The sequence below is a fragment of the Hydra viridissima genome, unplaced genomic scaffold, assembly GCF_058129835.1.
Source record: "Hydra viridissima isolate aposymbiotic clone 2 unplaced genomic scaffold, HvirCarnegie_v1 scaffold_13, whole genome shotgun sequence".
NCBI lineage: Eukaryota > Metazoa > Cnidaria > Hydrozoa > Anthoathecata > Hydridae > Hydra > Hydra viridissima.
This window is the reverse complement of record NW_028324312.1, coordinates 7,071,421-7,090,019: the sequence shown is the minus strand read 5'-3', so window position 1 is coordinate 7,090,019 and position 18,599 is coordinate 7,071,421. Positions and strand designations below refer to the sequence as shown.

Sequence of the window (18,599 nt, the reverse complement as noted above, 5' to 3'; positions counted from 1 at the left end):
ATTTGCTTATTTAAAACTTAATTAAGCATGACACTGCTACCTAAAGTAATGTCTCTACTACCTAAATTGTTAAAATATCCATCCATTTTTTCGTATAACTTAAATGTAAAAAAAGTTCAAAATGTAATTCAAACAATGACATTATTACTTTGTCAGCTGAAAGTACAAGGAAGTAAAAAGAAAACTTTAAATCAATAATAGTATAGTAGATAGTAACTCAAAATACATGTTTCTACTTGATGAGTTTTCCCGCCAAGCTAACGCAATACCGTAGATTTCCCTAATTCCGAACAAAATAGTACTTAAAGTTGAATAACTCCGCTTGCTTTTTGATTTTCATATTAGTTTTTTTAAATAAATAAACTGGAACCTAAACTGAATTGAACCATATTAAGCAACAAGTATATTTATTATAAAAATATTGTTAATTTTTAAATTTAAAAAGTAAAGTTTTCGTTTGGAATTAGGAACACGTGTTCCTAATTCCGAACGCACATATCAAATCCCAAAAAATTTTTTGTCGTTTATTTAATATCGTTAAAATACTATTGTTAAATATTGTTGTTAATTACTTGCACGTAAAAACTTCAACTTTTGCAAAAAAAAGTGCATTCCAAAATCTGTTTGGATTTTGGGAATCGTTGTAATTATGCAGAAAAGTACTACTTTTAAGATATCTTGCGAAGTATTGCTAATTTTTGACTTTTTCAGGTAAATAATCACCATAAAATTCTACATCGAACAGTACGCAATTTAAATTATCTTTTTTTTATGTCGGTTTTGTATTAATGGTTTTTCAGGGTTATAAAAAGTCTTCTGCTTGCAATTAAAAAATTTAATGGTATCAACATATATTTTGAAAATATTTTTTCATACTCTAATTATCCTAGTCTTCCTATTTTTTAATCAGTTTTTCTTTTAAAAATCCCATAAAAATAAAAGATGCAACAATAATTGAACTAAAACTGTGCGTAATTAGCGACTGTTCGGAATTAGGGAAATCTACGGTATACCACGGTCGTTTTGCAACAGACATTTATTGTGGCCATGCGCATTGCGCATAAACTTAAATCCACTACTTAGGGTTTTTTTAAAGTACTGTTATATATCATTGAAAAGAATAAAAGCTGGGTTATGATATTAAGCATATCATTTACATCAGTCATTTTTTCTAAACGAAGATATGAAGCTGCAAAGTTGGATAGTATTTCGCTATTTTTTTAGTATTAAAAAGATAATATGGCCAACCAATTTCGACCACATTGTTAGTAACTTTATACTAACACATTACATGTATATATATATATATATGTTATACTTTCTAGTTTTCGGATTCTAGACAGGCTAGAATATGTTCTTCTTATGTTATTAAATTTTGCATGTATATTCTCGCTACCTTGCTCCCCATATAATCCAAGCCCACTCCCCATTTATTCAAAAACAATTCCATGTGATTCTCCAACATATGCATATTTAGAGTTATTGATTCGTTTGGCCAAGTAGTTTGAAAAAAATCCATTAGTTCTCGTACCTTTTCTTCGTCGAATAACTTACAAGAATTCATTTGATTGTGACACTTTGAATATTTGTGAAACAGAAGTTTGAACTTTTGACATATGTCAATCGCTTCCATATGAACTGAATGTTCTTGAAGTTTTATGTGATTAAAATCTATTTGGGGAATTGAATTGCATAACTTCAGTATGTTGTTCAACTACAAATATAAAAGAAAAATCGTTTACTTCATTAGTACAGATGTTATCAAAGATGTTGTTTGGGAATGTTATAAAAATTATTTAATACCAAAGTTGCAAAAACTAACATAATATACAGAGAAGCAATTTGTCAATAATGCCTGAAAGGATTAATATATATGTAAAAAAAACGTAAACTTAACATCTTATGAACATGATCCCCAATGAATGAGCGACAATGATAAGCTTGACATTGTACTCCACACGACTGCAAAACAGATTCAATTCCGTTTATTATTGGGCCAATTCCTTTTTTCAATTCATCTTTAGAACATTCTGCAATTTGTATCTCCTGAAAGATTAAATACGATTTTTGGTGTGCAGATGACTTAGAAATGTCATTAAAGATTTATTTCTTGTACTGTTTGATATATAAATTGATATACATTTTCTGTTCCCTCCAATTCTAAAAATCTAACCCTTTCCTCATAAATTAATTTTAAGTAATCTGCATTTTCAGGGTCACAAAGTACTTTTGCATATTGCATTTGCATATTGAAATTATTGCAATTGCATTTGCATATTGAATAAGAATTATTTTGTTACTTACATCTTCGATGGCATGTTGTAATTGGAATATCTCTACCTGCTTCTCAACGTATTTGTCAAACTCGCTTGAATCAAGGTGTTTATCACTTGTTGCAAGAACTCCAGCTAGTTTGATATCAAGGAGATGACGTTCTAACTCTAACACGTTGAAGAATTTTAGAAACAATACCAATGACATGTGAAGAGCTCAGGGGCGTCGCCTTGGAGGGGGTAGGGGGGGGAGTCTCCCCCTCCCAGAATCTAAAAAAGAGAAAAGTTGGGAATTTCCTTGCCGAGAGTTTGGACAGTTGGGAAATAGGTGATAAAATCAAAAAATATTTTCTAGTTAAATAAAATTAAAATGTTTGCAAAAATCCATCAAAGATCTAATTCATTTTTGACTTGGACAAATAAACTTTACGTTTATTAAATGACTTATGGCTGTTTTCCACAAGACGAAATAAATTGTGGAGTCATAAAGAAGAGCCCTTTTGATTTCCACGTTGTTTTTTTTTTTTCACGCTACTTTTTTTTTGTTATCAACAATAAAAATGGCAGCTGAAAGTTTATGCTGTATGTTTGACTAAAAGCAGTTATTTTTTTTTTTTTCATACTTTCTACTTTGAAACGTGAATATTTATTTCCATGAATTGATTTCAACATTTGTCTTATTTAATGTTTATAAAAGTTATCATACTTATTAAGAGTGATAACTTTTATAAACATTAAATCAGTTAAAAATTACGGTAAATTATAGTATCTGCATTTGTTTTCCAGCACTAACTATGAAAAGCAAAAGATATAAATTACAATGTTGCGTATGCAAAGCAGTATTTAATAACGACTATAAAACCAGTCATGAAAGATCCGTTCATGGTGGTAGAAAGGTTCATATACAAACAGTGGGAGCCCCAGAGAATCCTTTTCTAGCCTCCTTAGCTTCAAAAAAACGAAAAATGGTACCTCAGAATGCTGGTGATGATGTCGAAGTGGATGATGAAATACAAAGTAGTGAACATACAAAGTTAGACTTGATAATAATTGAAGCATCGACTTCAACATGTAGTATATCCATAGAAGAAGAATCAACATCTTCTGATAAAAAATTTGAAGAGGATGCAAGTTCATAAATTCAAGATAATGATGCAATAGGGGAAAACTCGGGTTATGTTGTAGTCCAGGAACAAGCAGAGAAACTTACAGAACTAAATTCTAAATCAGATCATTTAAACCAGTTTCCTGACCGAGATGAAAAGGATGACATGAATATTATTAACTTGGATACTTCTGAAGTAAGCAGTGAAACAACAAGTTGGACTTTGCTCATGGGGAATTTGGGTGTTTTAATAGATAATCTTAAAGATTGTAATGACATTTATAAAAAATACTGTAAAGAAGAATTAGTAAATGAAAAATTCGCTGCGATTGAAATTGTAAATGCAACAAGTTCTGTGGTGGAAATGTCAAAAAATGTTTTGAAAATGGGAAATGCTTTTTTAAGAAAACTCGATATCAAAGCTCAAAGTATTATAATTGACAAATCAGATTCATCAGCATTGATAAGCCATGACCCAGGATTACGTCCACATACAATTACAGATAATCAAAAATCGTATTTAATCCAGTTAGGACCACACCAACCAAAACTTGCTAGTTTCCCAAGTGACGGTAAAAATAGATTTAATCCCCAGTGGTACAAAGAGTTTGAACATTTAGAATACAGTACCCAGAAGGATGCCACATTTTGTTTTGTCTGCCGGCTTTTCCCTAAGGTATTTGGAAAGAAGGGATAAACTGAAGATACTTGGATAAATGTTGGGGTAAGATCTTGGTCCAAGATGAAAAGCTATGGGAAAGAAAAACTTGGAAAGCTTCAGGCACACTTTACCTCTCAAGCACATAAAGTTGCATTAAGTGAATATTGTCACTTTCTTATGAAAAAAGGTCATATAGATCACCTTATTGATAAATCCAATAGACTTGCTCTTATAGAAGAGCAAAAAATAGAGGTAAAGAATAGAAAAACTGTTGAAATTCTTATTGATACATGCAAGACTTTAGGAAGCCAAGGGCTAGCGTTTAGGGAATCGGACAGTGCTAATCAAGGTAACTTTGTTGCAGTAGTGAATCTTATCTCTCGCCACAATCCCACACTAAAAGCCTGGATTGAAGATAGAGCCCTTCGTCCATATAGAGTTACATACACAAGTCCATCGTCTCAAAATGAAATGATTAGTTTAATTGCAACTGAATTAAAGGGAAAGATCATAGAAGAAATTAATAGCTCCAATTTTTTTTCCGTGATGGCCGACACTACTCCCGATATGTCACATAAGGACATAATGAGTATAGTTGTGAGAACAGCCAGTGAAAACGGTGAGATTCGGGAAAGGCTTTTAAAATCCGTTGAATGCACTGATAAGACTGGAAAAGGGATGGCTGAGCTAATTTTATCTTCTTTACATAAAGAAGGCATTGACACGTCAAAGATGGCTTTTCAGTCGTATGATTACGCGAGTTCAATGTCTGGACAATTTAAAGGAGTACAAAAGTATATAACAGAAGAAGTTGGCCATAATGTACCCTACATACCTTGTCAAGACCACAGAACAAACACTGCTCTTGAACATGCATGCAATGTTAATACTTTAATACGAGAATTGTTTAATGTCCTCGAACAGTGGCATGTTTTCTTCACATCAAGCACAAAAAGATTTAGTCATTTAAAAGAAAAACTGGAAGACATTGACAGTGCACTACAGCTTGTAAACCTGTCTAGAACAAGATGGACCGCACGAGCAAAATCTGTTAAGGCTTTAAATCAGTGTTTAGAGAAGGTTGTTGATCTTCTTCAGAGCATCTCAAATAATAAGATTTTTGATACTAACACAAGAACTAAGGCAATGGGACTTCTGAAAAAAGTAACAACTTTTGATTTCATTATTACTCTTTTCTTCATGAAGAATATCATTGAGAAGATAAAAATATTAACAGAAATCTTAGAAAGTCCAAACTTCAATGTTATCGACAGTATAAATGTAATTGAAAGTACTGCCAAGAACATACAAAATATCAGTAACGATACAGATGCTATGAATAATTTGATTGAAAGTGCAGTAATGTTTTCTAGGAAATTACACATTGATGCAGAAAATGATTACAAACGACACCATAGATTAATAGCAATGGAGATGAAAGCTTATTACCGGAAAGAATTCAAAGAGGTCATAGACTCTCTAGCCATGGGTTTAACAGAAAACTCGGCAGCATTAAAGTAAATATTTGCCCCTATCACCAAAATTTTTAGTTTTCCTTTAAATAAGGATAATTTGAGTATTGAAAACTTAACAAAAGCAAACAAACTTTTTCCTCCTGGATACAAGGATCATATTCCAGACGTTCATGTGCTGAAAAGCCAGATGGAAATTTTGATAGATATCTGTTTAGAAGAAGGTCATAAAGATTTTAAGTCATCAAGAACACCAGCTAAGACGCTGCAAGACATTTTGTACCATGTTTTGAAGTTAAAGGATATACTGAAACAAGCCCATAAATTATGCATTTTTGTAATCACAGCTGCTTATGGTGTAGCATCAAATGAGCGTTCATTCAGTCAACTCAAGATTGTAAAATCACATCTGAGAACAACAATGAGTGACGAGAGATTGGATAGCCTCATGCTACTAAAGTGCGAAAAAGAACTTTGTAAAGGAGTTAACCCCTAACATCTTGTTAAACGATGGGTTCAATTGAAGAAACGTCATATTAAAATCAAACAGTAGACAAAAAATGATAGTGATGATAAAATATTGTGCGTATAAGTTTTGAAATAAAATAATATTTTCCATATTCCTTTGTACTAATTCATTTCCGTAAAATTTTAAACTGCTATATATGCTGCCAAAATGGTTTGTAAAGTTTATTGGATTTGTAAATTGTAACATTTTTTTGGACTGATACAGTTTCACTATGAATGGGTAAAACCTTTAGACGTATTTTGAATTGAATATTTTGTATAAATGTAAAGGAAGCTATGTTTTGTTAAAAGAAGTCAAATACTGATAATTGGCAATTCATGAAAGTGACTGCAATGTAGTATAACAATCAGTAGATTTTGTAAATAGGACAAAAATTGATTTTTTGAATTCTTAAATTATAAAAAACAGTTGTGAAAACTATGTTAAGCAGTTGGGAAAAATAAGGTCTCTCCCCCCCCTGGAATTTTCTCACGCAACGCCATTGGAAGAGCTGGTATTCTATCTATAAAAAGATTTATAGTAAACATATAAAAATAGTTCAATGTAATATATATATATTATTAGCGTTAATGCTTTGGCAACAGGTAACACACACCTGTTCAATTAGTAAATTGAACAATGGCTCATCAATTACATTATTGAAGTTCTTAGCACATTTATTAAATGCTATGGCAAATCATTGATATACGCCATTAGTACATTTTGCAATTCAAAAGTTCCTTTTTTGTTTTTTACTTCAACCAGAAATTTTTTATATTCAACAATCAAATCATCACATGGCCAATTTTTAGCAACTACTCGTTGTTTTGAAAGTGATGGTAGTGTGACATTTTTTGTATTTAAAAATCTGAAATATAACTAAATCATTTTTAGTTTTTTTCAACATGTAAAAAACTAAACTAAAAATAAACTACTCCTGGAAAATGTTTAAATTTTCAGTGAATGCAAAAGACAGTGTTGTACAAGTTTTCTATTTTATATACCTAATCATTTTTTTTTAATCTTTTCTCAAGGTAAACCTGAATCTGCCTTCAGTGAAACAATTTGTTCTGGCTCAAACTCAACTTGGGGGATATTTAATTTTTTCAGTATATTGATTTTCTCATTTTCGTTAAAAGAATTAAGCATAACCGCTGTACGAGATATTTTTGCCTTTTTTGCAAGCCCTGCAGTTTCAATTATTGATTGGTGAAGTTGAATTTTACGTCTGCAAAAAGTTCTCTGGCTAATCTCAGTTGATATTTTGTAGCTCTTTTGAATCATGTCAAATTTATCTTTTAATTATATGAAAATATTTAATTAACTTTTTTTTGGAAATAAATACTTTAAATTTAAAAATAAACATATCTTACCCGAGATTCACCAGAAGGGAGTTCAAACGAATGTGATTTGTTTTTTGCAATCTAATTCTTTACGAATTTCACTATTCTCATGAACTTTATAAATCTCTTTAACTGTCATTTATGAGTTGGATAATTCGGAACTATTGTGTGATATACTTTGATGTTTTTTGCATACTTGTTCGTGTTCCTCTTTATTGCTTATGTTTTTTATTGCAAGCATTATTAGAGCACTTTAGCACTAACAAGCTAACAAAAAGGACAAACAAACGCATCTACAATAAAAAATATCCTTGAGAATCAAGGATATTTTGCATTGTAGTTGCTTTTGAAATACTACCTAGGGAGATATTAAAACAGCAAGTTGTGCGTTTTTTTTCTGTTTCCAACTTTCCAATTAAATATGGAAAAATACATGTAGCACAAAATAAATGTTGATAGTTATTAAGTAGGACAGGTCTGTGTAGTATCCTTTTGAAAATCTTACAGACACTTAAATCTCTATGTGTGTTATCATGTCAATAGACTCAAAGCGTATACGAGAAAGTCGAGAAAAACTGTCTATGATTTCATTAATTGATTCCCTTGTCCAAATGTTTTTTTGCCTGATGGTGGTCTTCCACATTTCTTCTTTTTCTTCCTACCAGACTTCTTTACAAAACACATGCATCTTTCGAGTAAGCATAATTGTGGCCAGTGGCTTAAACTAAAAAAAGAGGCCGTTCCTCGTTGTTCAATATGTCTGATAACTGTATAGCATTTCATTCATATTCTTTGTCTGTGAGTGTCTGACATGTCTTCTCCAGTGAAAAATGCCTTGTCAATTCTTATCGCTAAAGAAATTACAGTAAATGAGTTATTTCCGATTCAATCTCAACATTGTCTGCATAGTTTGAAAAGACATGACACGCGTTTTTAGGTGCGATTTAGTACATTTTTAATTCAATAATTTGTTAACTTTAAAAAATGGCTGGTGAATAAAGTTAATATTTTCTAAATTTATTTATATTGTAGTTTCAGAAACAGTTTAGTTTTTTCAATAAAAAATTGAAACAAAAAAGTTAAAGAGATTTGAAAAACAGGAAACTAAAAAAAAATACATTTTTTTACAGCTGCTTAAAGTTTATCAAGTAGCAATTAAACCGGACCTTCTTTTATTTTTTTATCATCTATAATCATATGACTCTCTTTAAAAACTTTGAATGAGGTAATACAACACTAGAAAGAGGACATCTATTTTTGCAAATTTAAAAATATTTAAAAAAGCTTCGAAATAAAAAAACTTCTACAGTTACGCATGCGCACTGTAAATGTCCACCGGGGATCAATATAAAACTACCGTACATTACATTTCCAAAATGCTTGATAACTAAAATGGATAATAATATTTGTTGCAAGAAACTTATTAGGAACAGAACAGCAAGTATTTGGAGTAGAAGCACAATTCAAACAGCGCTGCAGCAGTAACATAAAACTATTTTTTCACAAAATTTTATAAGGTCGTTTTTTTAGTTGCTCCAGTAGACCATCTGGAAAGTCTTCCTCTTTAGAGTGGTCAATACTTTTTAATCACTAATGATAAGATCAGGATTTTCTTGAAAAGGATTCCTGACTTAACTACTTTTAAATTTCAAAATGGATTTATTTCGAATGACGTCACATTTGGCTTTCAAAATTTGTAATTCATTATAATGGAATATATCTACTTCCACTTAGTGTAGCTGGCGATCTCGGGTCAGCTAGTAGTTCAATATCTTAAAAGTTTACTATAGTGGAGGTAGGTGGTGCGAGAAAACGTTTAGGAATGACGGTGAAACAGGATTTACTTGCCTGTCTATACATTCCAAAATTTGACTTTTCGGTGCTAGCGTGTTTGCTGAATGTTTCTTGATTTTTTTTTTTTTGTTTTTTTTGTTTTTTAAAGCCTAAAATGATAAAATCATCGTTGTAAAAAACTCAAAATATTTATAAATAAATTGAACTTTTATGCAACTAATTTGTAAAAAAAATGTTTTTGCGTCACAAAAGTTGATATTTTTTTTACACAGACATACTTTCACGCATATACACACAGATTCACAGACACACACACATACATATGCACACACATACACACGCATACACATGCACATGCACACACTCAAACACAAACATATACAGACTAATAAACACATACAAAGATACATACCCTTAGTAGATCATTACAAAATTACAAACGCCTAACCCTCATCTATGGCACGTGACGTAATGTAGGGAAAATACTTTGGTGATTTTTACAAAACAAAGGAAGGACGTCAAAGCGCAGTTAAATGAACAGTTATAGATAGCAAAGATAAATGAGCAGATAACAGAGGTCAAGAACAATTATGTTTTAGTTTCCTTAAAAGTTATTTTTTACATTACCCAGTTTTTATTTTTTGTTTTTTATACTTTTTTAATGGCAAACTATACAAATATCAGTTTCTCAAGATGTTTCTGCTAAAAGGTCATAATTCTAGATTGTCTAACTTAAAATAAGGTTAAAGAAGTTGCCTGTTTTAGTCGTGATCATCACATTTATTTTTAGTATAAAGAAAACTATATTAATAAAATTAATGGTAGATGGAAGTCTGGATATTTATTGTTTCACAATAGAAGATTTAAGTTAATGAAATAACGCTTTTTTATACTATTTGTGTTCTAGCTTGGGATTGTCATACTATTTTCTGACAAAAACATGTTCTTTGCAGCTTCTAAACTAATACCCCCAGCTATTTCTATTTTTGTATCTTGAAATGAAATGAATTTGGGTACTAATATTTGTCACCAAGAAACTTGCATAAGCGGCCACTTCGTCTTTGTCTGACTTAGTAGATATTCGCATAAAGCACATCGTTTGAAAAAAATCCGCGTTACTTTCCCCTCATTTTTTATATGGTAAAATAAATAAATTAAGCATACTACTTCATCATGGATTAAATCTTGATCAAGAAGAGTAAACTAACTTCAGTGGTTTATCGAATTATATGGAAGTTATTAGTTATATTATCAACAGGTTTTCTAAACGAAATTCAAAGCCAATCAGCCAATCTTGTAAACAGAGAACAATATTTTGGGAAATGCTGCCTACAAGGCTAAAGATTATGAGAAATCCATTAACCATTACAATAACCCAATTAATACTGAAGATAAAAAAATGATGATTGTCAGCAATCTATCGGTTGTTTACTTTCAGAAGAAAAATAATTGGAAATCTGCTGAATATTTTCTGAAAGTCTGCTGACAAAAGAAGATAAAGTTGCATGAAGATCGTTGTTCATCGTCTCAAAAAGCTTGGTAAAGTATGAATATTGGCCCGGATGAAACCTTAACAAACATTCCGAACAGAAAAGCCAAATCTGTCCAATCTTTCATTGTTTTGCGCATTTTAATCAAGAAGCTTTGTTCCTGAAGATAAGTCATGGCTTGTCTTCAAAAACCTTTAAAAAAATGTGTGCATTTCGCCAGGTATTTATCCTAAAGAAGTACCAAAAGTTGTCCGCTTCGAGTAATCTATGCGTTGTGTTTGGTTGAACAGAAGGAGATTATCACTTCAAAAGATCGTTTCAAGCGATGAATTTGATTGCTGTGGCACTGTCAAATAGTGGATTGCCTCTTAATTTAAAGAACTTATCATGTAACGCAAAAACAGGAAATAAACATGTATAGCTTGCATATCTCTATAGAAAATCGAAACATTTTGGAGAAGATTTTGATGATGATGATGATGATGATGATGATGATGATGATGATGATGATGATGATGATGATGATGATGATGATGATGATGATGATGATGATGATGATGATGATGATGATGATGATGATGATGATGATGATGATGATGATGATGATGATGATGATGATGATGATGATGATGATGATGATGATGATGATGATGAATTTATTTTCAATTTAAAAAATCGATAAAACGTTTAAAAGTTCTGCACAAAAGTTTAAACGTGTTTAACTTTGTTAGTCAATGCAAATCAGTTCACGCTTAAGTAAGATAGTTTTCTATTAAGTTAAGAGTTTCAAAACCGTTTCCTTGTAAAAATTAAATCCCATGAGAGCAGCTGAAGTCTATATTAAACTAGATTTGTGCCTGAAAGAATAAATACCGTGCGCTAAGATCCTCACCAACAGCTTTTGCCATGCCCCAGCTGATGCTCCAGTCTAACTTATCATATCTATGCTATTAACATTTCTTAATTGTTCGAAGGGCGATGAACAAACTGAGATATTATTTTGGTTTCTAGGAGGCTGTATCCAACCCTCTTAAGTATTTGCTGGTGAGCTACGTCACCAGGTGATATGTATGATACTTAGTATTTTGGCTTGGACGGTTTAAGAGTTGATCCGAAAATATTGGAAGACTAAATCTGTTTTAGGATGCTCTTTGCATGTCAATGTTTTCAATGCAACATTAATCAAGAACTGTAGTAACTGCAGCAGGATTACCATATATATTTTCATATATTTATCATCAGAATTTTCAACTTAGCATGATGATCCTTTCTTTTGCATGATTTACGAAAATCATTTTTAAAGAACTTCAGATCGTTTCTTAAAGAATTTCAGATCGTTTCTTAAAGAACTTCAGATCGTTTCTTAAAAAACTTCAGATCCTTTTTGACGAACTTCAAATCGTTTTTTGTAGAACTTCAAATAATTAGTAGCAATGACAATTGACTTTTTTTACAAACTTAATTTCATACTTCTAGCTTACTTACAGTAAGCTCACATGGAATTTACTTGAATAATTAAATCCATGCGGCTTATGTATTTGTGAAAGGAAGTTTGACCCTTACGTACATATACCATTTATGCCTTAGCTACATCGATTATGTCTTGTAGCAATATCGAACGTCATACATCTTCATTTTAACAACTTCTTCTAAAATAATTCCACATTGTTCAGTAATTAAAGTTTGATTTATTTTCATTTAACTCAAGTTGAACAGCATGTTTCTGCTCCATAAATGTTTCTTCCTTACTTAAAAGGTTCTTCGAAAATATTCTTGGTATTTATCTTCTATTTGTTGATAAACTCATTTTTGTGTCACGTAACAATACTTTTAGAAACTTATTTCTGAATGATCTTCTCTAAAAATTATTATATAGCAAGACGCCAGTATCTATTAGTTTTGTAACCATAATACACTAGGAATGTGTTGACCATAACAAAATATTATTGCATACATAGAAATTTACTGTGCATAAATCAATTTAAAATTTTTACCGTAAATAAAAGCGTTAGGTTTGAAAAAAACGAAAAGTTCAAAAATTGGCGGAAATTTAAAAAGTTCATAAAGTTCTTATAGGTGTATTGTAATGGTAGGATTATATGAAGCTCTTCATAACTATTTTTAAACAGAAAAAATAAAATAACTTTTTAAATAAAAAAATAAGTGTGTAAAACTTAAATGTGCAAAAATTCACGAAAAAACAATCACAAACAATTCCCTTCATTAATGTAAAAAAATTGAAGCAAAAGGAAGTTTAAAATAAGCATATTTAATAAATGTAACTCAATGTAAACTTAGTCTGAGTGAGTGAGACAAGAAAAGTTTATTTTATAGTAAATCGACCAAAACAAGTCGTTTGGGATTGATTTAATTGACCATTTTCTCCAAATACCTGAAATTCTGCTAGATCTTTAAAGTAGTGCTCAAGGAACTTTTCTATGTAAGCCTTACACAATTCCTCAAATGTGACGTTAATTATACTAAATGCGTTGACTTGATAATCCCAAATCTGTGCAAAGTTAGAATTAAGTATCCGCGAGCCAAGATATCGACTCAAAAATTTGTTTAGTGAAATTCCAATCACCTTTTTCTTAGACTTTAAATCATAATCCATTATTGAAACGCCCTTTATGTACTTAATCCAATTCATGACATGAAAATACTCAACGGTTTCTCTTACAGCAACGAGTTTACTCATTTTTATGAAGTCCTCTCTGGTAAAATAATCCATTAGATTGGACCAATCAATTGTGTGCGGTTTCTTTGACTTTACATACTCCAACAACTCAATGTTTGTTGCACTCATTTGTCCACATTTAAACTCAAGGTTTATTTGCTCGGCTAATATAGAACGTTTTAAACATTCCATTCTCTCAAGCATGAACGTCTCCATGGATAACTTTAGCGTCGAATTGTAGTAAAACCTGGTGTCAGAAAAGTTAAAAAAGAAATAGAAGTTTTCATCTGGAACTTTTAACTGGAAGTTTTTTTCTGAGACTGAAAACATTGTCAAGTTGCCACAATGGAGAGCAGATTCGGTTTCTTCAAAAAGAAATCCCGTGAACAAATATCTTGCATACTCCACTCTGTCGACCTTGTATCGCATGTTTGCCAAATCTTCGAATAGAGCCGTTTTTGAAGGACTCTTATGAGCTAAACTCCATTGATTTGCTGCTTCTGTTACTGAAAGATAAGAATCTTTCCAAAACTGAATGAAATATAACTGCTCCTGTTCTAAAGCAGATTCTTTCAACAAACTCTCGCATACTTTGACAAACTCTTGATGAGTCTCCTTGCTCCATGCTGAAGAAAACCAAACTTGAAGAATCGATCGACAGCTGGAATTGTTTTCTAACATTTTTTTAAGAACCCAACATCTTGCAATTGAGCAGACTGCTGAATCTACACCAACAAAGTTCAGACATCCATCTTTTTCCGTACCATTGATCTGAGCAAATAAAAGCTCAGAGAAATCAACACAACCAATAGACACATGGCTTTTTCCATAGCAAAGAGGATAATTTGGAAAGTTAACGTTTTTCATTGATTGATAGTAGTTTTTAAAAACAAATCCACCGTCTTGAACTATGGGAACTACACTTCCAATTGGTAGTTTTTTCCAAGATTTTAGAAACTGATAATCCGGCATTATTGTTCCAAACCTTTTATTTGTAAACTCTTCGTTTTCACTATAACTTTGCATTTTATTTGCTAAATGATCTACAATTGGTGGGCTACTTTTAATTTGGATTGCTCTGCAACTAAACTCTGAGAAGTGAAAGCGTAATAAATCTACTCCGAGAGTATCATTTGGAAACATCTCTTTGTATTCTTCAAAGAACTGTGCAAGTTTTGGTTGAAACAATGGCTGTTTTATTTTCAGTTTTTCTTCAATGTTCTTTACATAGCTTTTAACTTTATCATTATTTGGATGCGAGCTCAGAAATGTTTCAAAATCTTTCAGTGCAGCGTAGAAGATATCTAGTTTGTGAAACAAAATACCTCTTCTTAAAACGAGCCGTTCAGAATTGGAATTTAAAAGAAGTCCTTTTTTACAATCCATTAAACCCAACCAAAACAAGTTCATCTTTGTAAAAATGGCTGCTCTTTTCAAAAAGAGCTTGGCATCGCTTTTGTCCCACTCGCCAACTTGCAAAGCTATCGTATAAGACGTCAATGCAGAGTCGTTGCTGCCAGTGGCATATTCTTTTTTCCCCTGGTTCTTAATGAGTGTTTTATCATCAGCTTTTACTTTTAGCAACTCCAACTCAAGCTTGTCGGCTTCTTGGAAGCTGTTTGCTTTTTTGTACCATTCTTGAGCAGCTTTAAAATCCCCGACAACTTTGAATGCTGTTGCTAGCCTCAAACTGCATTTTAGTGTGATCTTAGAAGAAGGCTCTTTATCTTCTGTTGTCAGCAGAGCTTTCAGACAATAGTCAGCACATCTCCAGTAATCTTTCTTCTGAAAGTAAACAGTCGATAGATTGCTGACAATGATCATGTTTTTATCGTCAATATTCATTGCGTTGTTGTAATGCTTGATGGATTCTTCATAGTCTTTACTCTTATAGGCAGCATTTCCCAGCATTTTCTCTCTATTTACAAGATCGGCTAATTGGTTTTGCTCTTTGTTTAGAAAGCTTGTTGATATTTCACCCATAACCTGCATGAACATTGTTCTTACTAGACTAGATCATACAATAGCTCTATCTGCTAATAGAAGGAAAAAAAATGCTTAATGTAAACTCTAATCGGGATAATTTTTTAAGTTAAAGTTTAAAGTTTTTCATCTGTAAGTTCAACTCAACGGTTTATAAATATATAGATGACATACATGAATTAATACGATTAATAAATGAAACGAACGTACTAGATCAATTTAGATTTTAAAACATATCCATTTTACTTAATGCAGTCCGTAGAGTTGCACATATGGAAACCATACCTACAACTCCAGTTCTTAGAATTTGCAATTATTTTTAGAAACAGTTGAATATATGATTTGCTGAGCAGCGCATTATTTCTTTCAAAATACTCTACAAAAGAGAACTTTTTTTCGTACCGTTTTTTGTAAAAAATATCTTTTTAATTTTTCATAACTCTTAGTTTCGATCGATTTCGTTTCGTAACTGTTAAGGAAAACGAGAGAAACCAAAATTTTGAGTAAAAAAATCTGGAAGGCAGGAATATTTCGCTAATAACAGTGGTTTAATGCACAGTCAAATTTAAGATTATTGAGCAAAAGAGATGCAAAGTTTCATTTGGAAAAAAGCTTTGTTGAAAGAGTTTTTTTGGTTTTGTCTAAAGGATAGCATTAAAAGGATTCTTTTAAGTTCAAAGCGTATGTACGAATAATGTAACAACAACTCCTTTTAATATAAAGTCTTCTTTTTCACAAAGAGATATAATTTATTCTGCGTTGATTTGGGGTTTTATATATTTTTAAATCTATGTGATGAAATATTTAAAAGTTACGTAAACAACATTGAAGTCGAAGTAAAGAATAAATATATATCTCGTAAATAATTAAAATATTAAATCTCAAAGCGTGATAAAATTTATACATCACTTTAAGAATATTTAAAATCATACTCATTCTGCAGAAGAAAGAAGATGTCTAAAATTTAACATTTTAGTGGTATTGAGTTTAATAATGTTAATAATACTAATAATAACACTAATAATAATACTAAAATAATACTAATGATACTACTACTACTACTACTACTACTACTACTAACAATAATAGTAATAATAATAATGATAATAATAATAATAATAATAATAATAATAATAATAATAATAATAATAATAATAATAATAATAATAATAATAATAATAATAATAATAATAATAATAATAATAATAATAATAATAATAATAATAATAATAATAATAATAACAATAATGATGATGATAATAATAATAATAACTAGCAAAAAGCAACCCGTAATACGGGTTATGGTCGGTCTGTTAATTTATGGTGGCTGTTTTCCACAATTTAAAGTTGCGAAACCATTACTAATACCCTTTTAGAAAAACGCCTTCAAATTTAAAAAATTAAACCATCTGTAAAATTAAAATAAAAAATATGGAGGTAAAATAATTTACCAATTATTTAACATTATTTGAGAAATTTAAAATTGACATATATCATATCAGTGTAAGGCAGAACCATTTTCCTCAACATTACTAAGTTCAAAACAATACGTTTTTAGTTACTGACAGAAAGTAATAACACTTCATCATGCTTTAAATTGACGAAAAAAGCTAAATTTTTGTTATATTTTTTATAACATGAACTTTAATTTATAAGAGTAATATTAAGCGAACGTTAATTATACATTAACTATTAATTTTTTGATATCCCCTTGATACATGTTACTTTAAAAAAGGAAATTGTCTTAAAAACGTTAAATGCACACAACTAAATAAATTAAAATTAACTGAACATTTGACCATTACTATTTATGGCACTAATCTGACTATTTTTATATATGACCTCTTTGTTTCAACAGTTTTTAATAAACGGTAATTTGCTACCATTTACTAAAAATACCTTTTGTTACTCGAAATTTAATTCTCTTAAATATTTTGACACTAATAAAGGATCTCCCTTCCCCGTTTTTGCCTTAATGGTGGTCAGGAGAATAGATCTATTTTTATGAAGAGTAATCAAGTTTTTGATGAAGACCTTTTACCAGAATAATAAAATGTGAAAGAATGATTTGAGAATTTAACATATATAAGCATTTTTTCTTTCCTGAAAATTAAGCTAATTAATTAAACACCTTATAAAATTTAAGTAACTCGATATTTGACAAATGCGCAAAACTACAGTATTCACCCCCCGTTTAAAAAGATCCCCTAAAAAATTTACCCCCCGTTTAAAAAGATCCCGTACAACAAATATTATTAGGCATAAAATAGAGAAAATTAAAAAAAAATTGAACTAATTGAATATATTTATATCATTTTAACTGACAAAAATTTACAATAAAAGGTAATCAGGTTTTCTTTTTATAAATCGTATAAATGCGTCAATCGTAAATCTTAAAGAAATAAAAAAAAAACTACATAAAAACTGAAAATCGATTTACCTATTTATAGTAACCTATTTTGACATGGCAGTTAATATAAACATTTATCGAAAATGTAACTATAAAATCTATTTCGAAGTGCAAAGGATCAACAATACTAAAATAAATTAAAAAAAAGAAAAAAAAAAAAAATCAAATTAAGATATAAACTGCATTTTTAGCATAATGTTGGCTTTTAGTAAATAAATAAAAGCAGTAAGTTCCAATAATGAAACTACCTATAACTCATTTTTAACAATATTTTCTATAGTTCTCTCTTTTATGAGAAAGGTTATGAAAAAGCAATTTACCTTCACAAAAATACAAGTGTATTCCTTTGTAATACAGCACAAAGATTTGTAAAAAATAGTAGCGTGAAAGTAGAATATTTATAGGCTTTGTTCACTGCTGCACTAGTTTTCTGCAGGCCTATTCTGAAACGAGATATAATTTTACTACGTTTGTTTATTACTTATTAAGCTTGCCAGACAATAAAAAATTCTTGTATAACTTTTCTTTTTTTTAAATGCTGTAGGAGAAATGAAGATCTTCAACATGCTACTGCCGCTTTTAAAAATGGTAAATTAGAGTTGAGAAATGTGTAGCGTAGAAAATTAAAATTAAACGTGTAGAGTAGAGAAATGTGCAGCTGCATATACCATTCCTAGAGCTCCTCTAAAGAGACTTATTGATAATTTAAATACATTTACAACTAAATTTAAAAAGTTTTGCAGTAGAGCTGTACTTCCATTAGATTTTGAGCAGGAAAATCACAATTTTGTTTTGAAATAGAAAATCTTTTTTGAGAATGTAAAGGAAAGACTTCTGGAAACGGTATTTTATGTTTCAGAAAACAGGAACATACCACATCCAT

At 30.5% G+C, this 18,599-nt stretch overlaps 2 protein-coding genes and 2 pseudogenes across 2 annotated transcripts; 1 reads left to right on the top strand and 3 right to left on the bottom strand.

The window, feature by feature from the left end:
- The window catches only part of LOC149880222 (uncharacterized), a 3,464-nt pseudogene extending 974 nt beyond the window's left edge, over window positions 1–2,490 (bottom strand).
- Window positions 2,491–4,097: 1,607 nt separating this feature from the next.
- Window positions 4,098–6,129, top strand: LOC149880221 (zinc finger MYM-type protein 1-like). The gene has a single exon (XM_090070837.1). It carries the CDS (start codon window positions 4,121–4,123, stop codon window positions 5,558–5,560), a length of 1,440 nt encoding a protein of 479 aa, XP_089926963.1. The 5' UTR covers window positions 4,098–4,120; the 3' UTR covers window positions 5,561–6,129.
- Window positions 6,130–6,706: 577 nt separating this feature from the next.
- LOC149880220 (uncharacterized) lies at window positions 6,707–8,145 on the bottom strand (annotated as a pseudogene).
- Window positions 8,146–12,487: 4,342 nt separating this feature from the next.
- On the bottom strand, window positions 12,488–15,465 carry LOC149880219 (uncharacterized). Its single transcript, XM_090070923.1, has one exon. The coding sequence runs from the start codon at window positions 15,319–15,321 to the stop codon at window positions 12,970–12,972; it is 2,352 nt and encodes a 783-aa protein (XP_089927049.1). The 5' UTR covers window positions 15,322–15,465; the 3' UTR covers window positions 12,488–12,969.
- Window positions 15,466–18,599: the final 3,134 nt, after the last annotated feature.